The 10,629-nt window shown below is 33.6% G+C and overlaps 1 protein-coding gene across 2 annotated transcripts in view; it reads left to right on the top strand.

Annotated features, from left to right (window-relative positions):
• LOC107601580 (coronin-7-like) overlaps window positions 1–10,629 on the top strand; it is a 164,555-nt gene that overhangs the window by 32,940 nt on the left and 120,986 nt on the right. For both annotated transcript variants that reach the window (XM_016293818.1, XM_016293817.1), the window contains one exon: window positions 898–948. In XM_016293818.1, the coding sequence (XP_016149304.1) occupies window positions 898–948 (51 nt within the window). The remainder of the gene's footprint in view (window positions 1–897; window positions 949–10,629) is intronic.

Raw genomic sequence — 10,629 nt, 5'->3', positions numbered from 1 at the left:
ACTAATATAAATATATATATATATATTTATATTAGTGCTGTCAAATGATTAATCGCGTCCAAAATACACGTTTTTGTTTACATCATATATATATGTGTATACCGTGTATATTTATTATGTGTATATATACTGTATGTATACACACATACAGTATATAATTTGAAAGTATTTACGTTTATACATTTATATATTCTTATAATTTATATTATATATTAATATATTTAATATATAAACATAACATGTTTTTCTTAAATATATACATGCATGTGTTTGTATTTATATATACATTGTAAATATACACAGTACACATACATATATTATGTAAACAAAAACTTTTATTTTGGATGTGATTAATCGTTAATTAAAAATAAATATTAAAAACTCTTGCGGTCCAATTAAATAATGAACCAGTGGAGTGATTATGGATAACATGAGGGAATACAAGGTCAATTTGAGTGCATTGCATTATGGGATAGAATTCCTAGCATAATATGCTCAGGTCATCCAGGAAAACTGACTTTTTAAAATAACATTCCTCAGTGCAGCCTTATTATGGTTTTTGTTATTATTATTAATAAATGTTATTTATTTACTTTTACTGATGTCTTGTGTTTATGGTGTTGTAATATATTTACATCTTTTAACCTGGAGTTGACAGACTCGAATTTAAAAAAAAAAGCCACATTAAGCCATTTTACCATATAATAATCGAAGCCCTTCAAAACAAAATCATAATAAATCATTTTACAATCATTAAAGTGTTATATTAAAGATTATGGCGACTCTAATGTTGCCTTAACTGTATTATTAATAATAAAAATGTCTTTCTTTCTGCTTATATTTCTCATGCTATTATAATATGGTTATATTTTAACCTCTGTGTTTTTGTTTCCTCAGGACAAGAAGCTGCGTCTCTTCGACCCTCGGGCCCAGCCGTCAGCGGTTCAGGTAACCTTCTGTTAAACTCTCACCTGCTTCTGCTCTAACACTCAGCGACAAGATTATTATTGTTTTTATTCTCATATTATCTGCTGTACTGCTGTATATACAGGTGTACAATATACAGGTGAAACATCAGCACAAACACACTTGATGACCATGTCTGACCTCTATTTCTTTTTGTATATCATTTTGTTTCTAACTACTCAGTTTCATTTAGGTTAGTTTATACTTGCTATACTCAAAAATTACTTTTGTCTTCGTTTAAGTTAAGTTTTCCACCACTGTGTGGAGAGCTGAAAAAAAGTTCCCAAACCTTTTGACCAGTGAATTTCCATGACTTTTCCACAACCTTTTCTGTCGTTCTTGATTTGTTACTTTATATTATTATATTCAGAGTAGGGCTGTCAAAAAAAAATTCAAATTTCGAATATTTGTCAAATTTAAAATAAAAATCCACATTCTAGCCATTTGAATTTTTTCAGCCATTTTGACAGCCCTAATTCAGAGCTGAACATAACTAGGAAAAAATATATAAATATCGACTTAAGGAGAATGTAAATAAGTGTACAGCACCGTTCAAAAGTTTGAAAATTAATTTATAACAGTGTAACTCCATAGGTAACACTTTATTAGTTAGCCTACTCCATTTGCTTTCTTTTTTGTTTTTGTTTTGCTCCATTCACCCCTCAGGTTTCATATTCTATCTTTAGCCAATCAGATCAGACTGTTGCTTCAGCAGCTCATTCTGATTGGTTGATTGATTGATTCATTCACTCTGTTGAGCCGGTGAAGCCATGGGAAACGGCTGAACCCTGGGAAACAATACAGTCCGATGCCTGTGTGAATGTGACAGTGTTTTTGATTGTTGAAACCTGTCGAGCGTCTGTCTGAGAGCCGATCAATCCCAGCCATTTCTGCAGGAGCGAGATCAGACCAAACATTCCCACAGTCCTCAGCGAAGGTTTCTCTGTGTGTTTGTGCTCTGGTGAATCAGATGGGGTCATGCTGGATTAGATATTACCCATGCTGCTCTCGAAGCAAACAGCGTGATCTCCGAGACACACTCGTGGGATCATCTGCTGTCGGGCTCTTCTCAGGTGTGTTGTCAGATTTGAGTTTCTGATGCTTGTCTGTGCAGAGTGTTTCCTCTACACCTGCTGTCTTCTCATGTCCTCTGATCTCAAGCTCAGTTGGTTTGGATGTATGTAGTGTGTATGATTTGTGTTGAGGCATTTTAGTGTTAGTCAATCCTGAAAGTCTTGTTTGTGGACTTTTCCAAATGGTTAGGATGCATTAAAGACAATGCAGCTATATTGATTTCAAAGGATTGCTTGTAAGCAGAAGTTGCAAGGCTTTGGCTGTTTCTCAGTTTGCGTTCTTGTCTGTACTTGTGTTCTTGAAGCGTCGTACTGTTCCAATTCAAAGTTCGCATGATCTAGCCAAGTACAGTTCAAATCCCCGGATGTGTTCTTGCTCCGCTCCTTTTATCAAGGATGCATCCAGAGGTTACTTGTGCGAACTTGAGGCAGCCAGGTATCCCAGAATGCATTTCGCACCAACGAGCAAGCGATGATGGCGGAGGAGAAAACCCGCATAAGTTTCAAAATATTACTGTTATTGTGTCATGAAATGCAGTTCTAAGAGTATTTCAGGCGAGAATGTAGTTGTTTAAAACTCAAATCTGTGGTTTATTTATAAAGATAGCGCCTATTTGAAAATTTAGCCAAGTACAGTTCAAATCCCCGGATGTGTTCTTGCTCCGCCCCTTTTATCAGAGGTGACTTGTGCGAACTTGAGGCAGCCAGGTATCCCAGAATGCATTTCGCACCAACGAGCAAGCGATGATGGCGGAGGAGAAAACCCGCATAAGTTTCAAAATATTACTGTTATTGTGTCATGAAATGCAGTTCTAAGAGTATTTCAGGCGAGAATGTAGTTGTTTAAAACTCAAATCTGTGGTTTATTTATAAAGATAGCGCCTATTTGAAAATTAGCTTCGCCGATTCGGAGACGTGAGCTCCACGCGATCAGCGGGCGCTCAGTGCTCATGTTTCCCCACGAGAGCAGCCTCAACTCGGCTAGGCCTTCTGACATTTGCCGCTGGTCTCATGAATCTATTATTTCTTCCAGGTATTATCGTTTTGGCTGAGCAGAAACAAAGTTATGTTTCATAAATTAAAGCAATAAGCCCCGTGAAGCCGTGGTTTACAGTGAATTTATAACAACCCCCTTAGCTGTTATAAAATCACTGTAAATCACGGCTTCACGGGACTTACTGCTTTTATAAAACGGTTATTCCATATACGTACGGTTTCACAAAATAAAACCGAGCAAATAAAGTGTAACGATAATAAAAACAGTATTCTTCCGCCAAACAATGTAGTTCCTCAGAAACAGTTGTGGTTGCAACAAAGTGGTTGCCGAGTAACACACAGACGTAAACAAAGGTGTGTGTTTGTAGAGTAATTTACAACAGCTTAGAACACGGCTCAACCAATCAGAATCAAGGACCGGAACGATCCGTTGTATAATATTTAAAATGAAAACTAAAAGGGTTGTGTTTTGTATTTTGAAGAAAACTAAAAGTCAGTGGTGTTTGATATCATTTCGTTTTATTGTAATGCGTGTACGCATTGCATGAACCACATTTTTGTGGCTATTAATATTTTAAATGAAGCAGAAAAAAGGCAATGCTGTTTGATATAATATTTTGTTTCACTGTAATGTATGTACGTTCCCTGAACTAATTTTTGCGGCTATTAATATGTTTAAATGAAAACGAAAAGAGGAAGTGGTGTTTGATATAATTTCGTTGTATTGTAAATACATACAGTTAGGATAACCAGAGTAGCCAAGGCGAGCTGACTGACGTTATCAAGTACGCCGCCGTTTCATTTGCAGAATTACCGGACTTATGTCCTCCCGTCCTCAGGAGTTCACACTCCCCGAGTCGAACTTGCAAAGAACTTTGTGTACTTGGTATTGAGAAACGGCTTTTGTACTTTTACATGTTGTAGGCATCTGTTGACCAAAGACGACTTTAGATGCACTGTTGGAAATCCAACTCGCTGTATGTATTTTTGAATGACTTTAAATGTGTTTTGGTTGCTGGATCACTGCATGCATTTATACTTTGTAAATAATTCAAAAAATGTTCAAATCGTTTTGAAACATCATTTATTCATTCATTTTAAATAATTAATCAAGCAAAAATCTAATTTCAATTTGATTTAAATATTAAATCAAGTAAAAATCACAATTATTTATTTTATTTATTTTTTTAATTTTCATGAAGAAAATTGTTTTTTAAAGATACTGCAAACATTGACAGAATTTTAATTTTTTCTTTAATTCCCTTTTCTTTCTTTCTTTCTTTCAATTTAAATAATCAAGCGAAAATCACAGTTATTTTGTTATGTATTTTATTTAATTTTTCACATTTTCTTGAAGAATTTGTTTTTAAATATATTGTTTTAAAGAAAGAAAAACACTTAAAAACGTTTTAACACTTTAAAAACAGAAAAACATTGTCCTGGTTCGAGCATAAACCTCACAACATTTTGTTAGATTTATGATAAAAAAAAAAAAGATATTCTCTAAAGGGGTAAGAGAAAATAAATGAATTAAAAGCAGTAAAATAAATTTCATTCAAGATCTTTGAAAACAAGTTCTAATGTCCTGCACTCAAAAAAACATCAAACTACTTTTGCTTCTTGTTCTTAAACCAGAAAAGTATATGTACTTATACACTTCGTTAATTTTAAGTGAATTTTACTTGGAAAATGTGCAAAAATGGGGGGAGAAAAGTAAAGAAAAAGTAAGTTTCAGGTACCTTTTCACTAAAATTGCATGTATGTCCCTTAAAGGTACATTTTAGTACCTATAATTAGGGCTGGGTATCGAGTTCGATACTTTTTGGGCACTGACCGAATTGCCTCGATACCATCGAGTATCGAAAAACGTCTCGTCGTTCGGTACCAATTTTCGATACCTAAGGGATTAATCTCATCAGTGTCAGTGAGCCAATAAGCCTGCAGCACTAGCCGTGTGTTCGACTAGAAGAGGTGCGGCGCAGATCGATCAGTGCTTGACATCCGCGAGAGCGTTTCGAAAGCGCACAGAGCAGTCTGCTCTCTTTAGCTCTCGTGGTACTGTAATACACCGATCGGTCTGCACAGTCAGTCCGCGTCAAGTCGAACACACCTACTAGTTTACGCCGGTTACACTCAGAGATGTGGCGCACACGTGAGGCTGTAGTGCGAATGCATCCCAGCCCCCTCAGATAAGACTGCATTTACACTGGTGCGTTTATGTTTTAAAATGAAAACGATCTTCGTCATACTGCCGTTTCCACTGCGTTTCAAGCCGGCTTTCCATCTCCGACAAGCGACAGACCGGTCATTCAGTCATTCATTTCCAATGGAGAGTAGCGCGGGAGCTGCGTGGAGTTCCGATCAAATGCAGATGTCCGTTCATACTAACATTACACGACGAAAGCGCGTGTTATGTGACCATTCATGCAAACTGTAGCATCATGCTACATTAGACAATAAATAAGATTTATATTCTGCTTTTACTCAAAGCGATCATGGAAGAGAGAACACAAGCAGACAGCGCTGGAAGCTGCTAATGCTCATCAGGAAATCAGTGGAAAATAAATAGAAATCATGATTCTGTCTTGAGCTATGCGTTTTAAAACGAACACGCACTAGTGTACATGTAGCCTAACAGACTATTTGAGCTTTATTAAAACTATTTGCACTGATTTATTGTGTTGGTTACATTTTGTTCCTTTGTGCAGTGGCTCTGGAGATGAGTCTGAGTTTGTATAAACATCAACAAGCTGAAAAATAAAACCAAAGTTTTTTTTTTAGATAATGTAATCTTGTTAAAATTGATTTCATAAAATTGGTATCGAAAAAAGTATCGTTCAGGAACCGGTATCGGTATCGATATCGAAAAATGTTGAACGATACCCAGCCCTACCTATAAATGCCCATATTAGTACCTAAATGGTAGGCCTACCTATTTGTACCTTTTGAAAGGGTACTGCTAGTGATAGCTTTTGTACTTTTTTTTCCTTTTCCTGAGAGTGCTATATTCTGGGTAAAAAAACCAACAACAACAAAAAAAAAACTCAGGGATCTGAAACTTTGCAAATAGATGAGATGAGAAGTCTGATTTAGCATCTCTCTCTCTCTCTCTCTCCATCTCGACCCCTCTAGCCTCTCACACCGAGTCTGATTCCTGACAGAGCGGCTTGTTTTCTGACCACATCCAGCTGGCACCGCAAGAGCCCCCATTAACATCACATTCACTCCAGCGCCTTTAATGAGCCGTCACGGGCCAACCCTAACAAAACACAGCCTGACGGGCCTCTGTTTACTCACAAAACGCCACAGCCACGCTCCTTTACTGACAGCTCCATGGCTCTGATGCACGGGCTGCAGTGTAAACAGAGATGCGTCTGAACGCTGCCGTGTTGTTTCTAGACTCCAGCTCAAGCCCAAAGCAGCCGTAAAACAATGCTTTCATGAAAACCATCCGTTTATGGAGCGACCGCCGTTCTTCGACAGATCGTCTATCGAATATCGTTTTTATTTTATTAATATATCTGTCAAATATCACAATATAGCACAATATATCAAAATCACGTTTAATTTTATTCATTTCATTTTATTTCATTTGTTTTTTTTATTTACATTTTTTTATTTTTTATTCATTTTAGATGTGATTTAAGTATAAATAAACATTTTATTCATTTTTTTATTTTATTCGTTTTATTTATTAACTTTATTAATATATTTGTCAGAGACCACAGTATAGCACAGTATTTCAAAATCAATGTTTAATTTTATTAATTGAATTGAATTTTGATTTTAGTGTATTTTATTTGAGATGTAATTTAATTAAATATGTCATAATAATAAGTAACAGTTATTTATTTATTTGTTTCTAGACTCCAGCTCAAGCCCAAAGCAGCCGCTTGTCATCGCAGAGCCGTAAAACAATGCTTTCATGAAAACCGTGCGTTTATGGAGCGACCGCCGTTCTTCGACAGATCGTCTGATTTAGACAGGTGGGGTAAAAATAGAGGCTAATTGTATGTGGTATTTAGGAAACTGTGTAATTTGCGCTTTTGGACGGCACGAGAGCGATCTGTAATCAGCGCTCGCGCACACGGCTGTATTTAGGTGGCTGGCACGAGCGACTGTGCTCCAAACCGTGGTTTCCAGAGCCGCTCGCTTTGAGATTTCTTGCTGCGTCTTGATTTTTAGATGATAAATGCATATTTAGAGGCCTGACTCGCACCAAACCACTCCGAGCTCAGACTAGTTTTTGTTTTTAGACTCTGGCTTGTGGTTTGGTGCATCCCTAACCTCCTCATCACCGTGAGATGCAACTATCCATTTTTAGTTATGTTTTAGATTTAATACAAGGTATAAAAAAACAAGATACACACAATATCAACAGCATTATTTCTAGAGAAAATAATATTGATTTTATTATTTATAGTATGTTTTCAAAATATTTATTTATTGTTTGTTTAAATAATGTTTTATATATTTTTTATTTTAATTATATATAATATTTGTCAATATTCATTTGACAAAATTTGTCAAGTTAATATTACACTTTATATTTTATTTTAATGTATTTATATTTTATATTGAAACAGGTAGTAAGGTAAAATCAGAAATATTTACATATTTATTTATTTAATTGCATTTATTTTATTTAAATATTCCTAAGTAAGTATTTATTTATTTTATTAATTTTATTAATATATTTGTCAAATTAGTATCAGAATATAGCACGATTTATCAAAATCACAATGTTTAATTTTAGTCATTTAATTTTATTAAATTTTTTATTTTAGATTTAATTTAATTAGAGAAAAACATTTAATAAACTTTTTTTATTTTTTATTTTATTCATTTTATTTATTTTATTAATATATCTGTCAAATATCACAATATAGCACAATATATCAGTCACGTTTAATTTTATTCATTTAATTTTTTTATTTACATTTTTTAATTTTAGATTCATTTTAGATGTCATTTAAGTATACATAAACATTTTATTCATTTTTTTATTTTATTCATTTTATTTAATACCTTTATTAATATATTTGTCAGAGACCACAATATAGCACAATATTTCAAAATCAATGTTTAATTTTATTAATTTAATTTAATTTTAATGTATTTTATTTGAGATGTAATTTAAATAAGTCATAATAAGTAACCGTTATTTATTTATCCATTTATTAATACATTTGTCAAATAAAAATCGCAGTGTGTATTTACTTTTTAATTTATATATTTTTTTATTTTATTGTATTTTTAATTTAAACTATTATTCAAGTGAAAATCATTTACATAATTGCTTATTTTTTTTATTAATTTTAGATAGTAAATAAGTAAACCTTTACATTATTTTATTCATTTTATTTATTCATACATCTAAAATCACAATGACAGTAATGCACAGAGTGGGTAAACTTGTGCTCTATATTGCACTTATAGCCATAACAGCAAAGTTATTTTGAATTTTTAACTTTATGACACTGTGAACCTAATAACCCGGTCATTTTCCCTCAAGGATACCAGCAAGAGACGTGACAAAACTATCCGTACAGCGTTCACCATTTCAGCTCTGCAATTATGTCAATAGTTCATCCATCTAATCAGTCCCACCGCTTAAAGAGCGATTTAGACGCTCCACAGCTCCAATAATAAACAGTCGCTTACTGAATGATTCATGTAAGCGCTTTAACAGAAATACAAGCCTCACGTTTCTGTTTTTAAACGCCTCTGTAAGTGCATTACTGTTCATTTGAGGGATGATTCGAAACAATTTTCTGTGGTCACCGATATTAAATGTCAACTGCTATCATCTAGAACATAACTCAGAACCTCTGAAGGGTCACCGGGTTTGATGGTGTTTTTTATACCCAGCATGCTTTGCTGTCACGTTCTGCGGCCGTCGGTTTGCATTCATTAGGAAACTCGTGGTGTCGTGCAGGTCTTTAGGAAACGCGTGTTTTCTTGATCTATGTGTCTCCGTGTGTGTGTGTTTCAAATTACAGAGCTGAAAATACTCCTCATAGTTTCAGGCCGCGCTGCGGTCCCTGGCAGCGAGGGGAAACAGGAAAGGGAATATTTTCTGGACACGGGGGCCAGATTTCTCGATTTCGGCTTTGGCTGCTTTTTGTGAAATCGGAGAGGCTTTGGAACGGAGAGGGGAAAAACGCAGACCGAGCGACTGCAGGGGTTTGTGGGAGACGCGCACAGACGCTTCACAAAAGAAGGAACGAGTACGCTGGGTATATATTAGTCCCGCGGGTTACACTTACACCAGAATACACCGAAAACAAGCAGTGTACACTACTCCTGTATCTTCTCTGACTTCAAATGATGAGCAGCTGTTGAAGTGAGCAGCTGGATCTTAAGGCAGTCTCGGCTGAGCAACAGTTCCAGCGTTTCTGGCTTCTAAACGTCTTTCTGTCGAAGGTTGAAATGAAAACACATGCGAAACGCTCACAGATCGAGTCACTCCCAGTGAACCTGGCTGTGCAATTTCCATATGGAGAAAAAAAGTGTTTACTGGTGGGGGACGTGTAATACAAACATTACGCTCTATAGCATCAACATTTGTAAATATGATATACAACATTTATTGTTTTGCTCCAGGAATATTTGACAGCATTGTGCAAAAATGTGACGTTGATTTATGTGGAAAGGGTATGTTTGCTGGTAATGGTTTATCAACTATTAAATATTACCAATTACCCAATCCAGGATTATTTGTTTCACTTTAAAGACCGTTTCAGACAGACGTACTGTACACCATCATCAGAATAGTATTCATAGCATTGCTCTGTTACTGTAAACACTTCAGAGTGGAGACGTATGAATGCAGGACATGAGGGGAGGGGAAAAAAAGAGAAAAAATATATTTATATTATCATTTTTTATATTAATTGATTGATTAATGTATTTATTTATTTTTACTTTTTATGCATGTATTGATACTTTTTTACATTTATTTACTTTTACTTGTTTGTATCTTTATTTTTTTAATTTCAATATTTATTTATTTCAATAATTTCACTTATTTAATTATTTATTTTATGTTTATATTTATTTACCTATTTGTATTATTTATTTATTTATACATTTATATATTAATTTATTCTGTATTCTTTACCTATTTATTTGTTCATTTATTTAAAAAATATAAACAATTGGTATCACTAAAATATATTTTTTACATTTAAATTTTTTTAGTTTTTGTTCATTTATACTTATTTTGCGTTTACATATATTTAGTTTTAATAATTTTTCATTTACATTTTTACTTTTATTTATTATTTTTTAAATGTATTTTTATTTATTAATTTATTTTGTAATTTTTATTTATGAATTTGATCATTTCACTTATGTAATGACTTATTTTATGTTTATATTTACCTATTTTTTTGCATTTGTTCATGTATTTGTTTTTATATATTAATTCATTTATTTAAATTAATGAATTTATGCATCTTTATGTATTAATTTATTTTGTATTCTTTACCTGTTTGTTTTGTTTGTTTTTCTTATTTAAAAATAAGATTTATTTAAAAATAACAAATCTTTTTTTATTTATAAATTTATTTTTACTTTTTGTTTATATTTA

Source organism: Sinocyclocheilus grahami, unplaced genomic scaffold (assembly GCF_001515645.1).
Source record: "Sinocyclocheilus grahami isolate Dianchi unplaced genomic scaffold, SAMN03320097.WGS_v1.1 scaffold307.1, whole genome shotgun sequence".
In the NCBI taxonomy this organism is placed as follows: Eukaryota; Metazoa; Chordata; class Actinopteri; order Cypriniformes; family Cyprinidae; genus Sinocyclocheilus; species Sinocyclocheilus grahami.
Note: the sequence above shows the minus strand (reverse complement) of the source record. Positions and strands in the feature narration are given on the sequence as shown.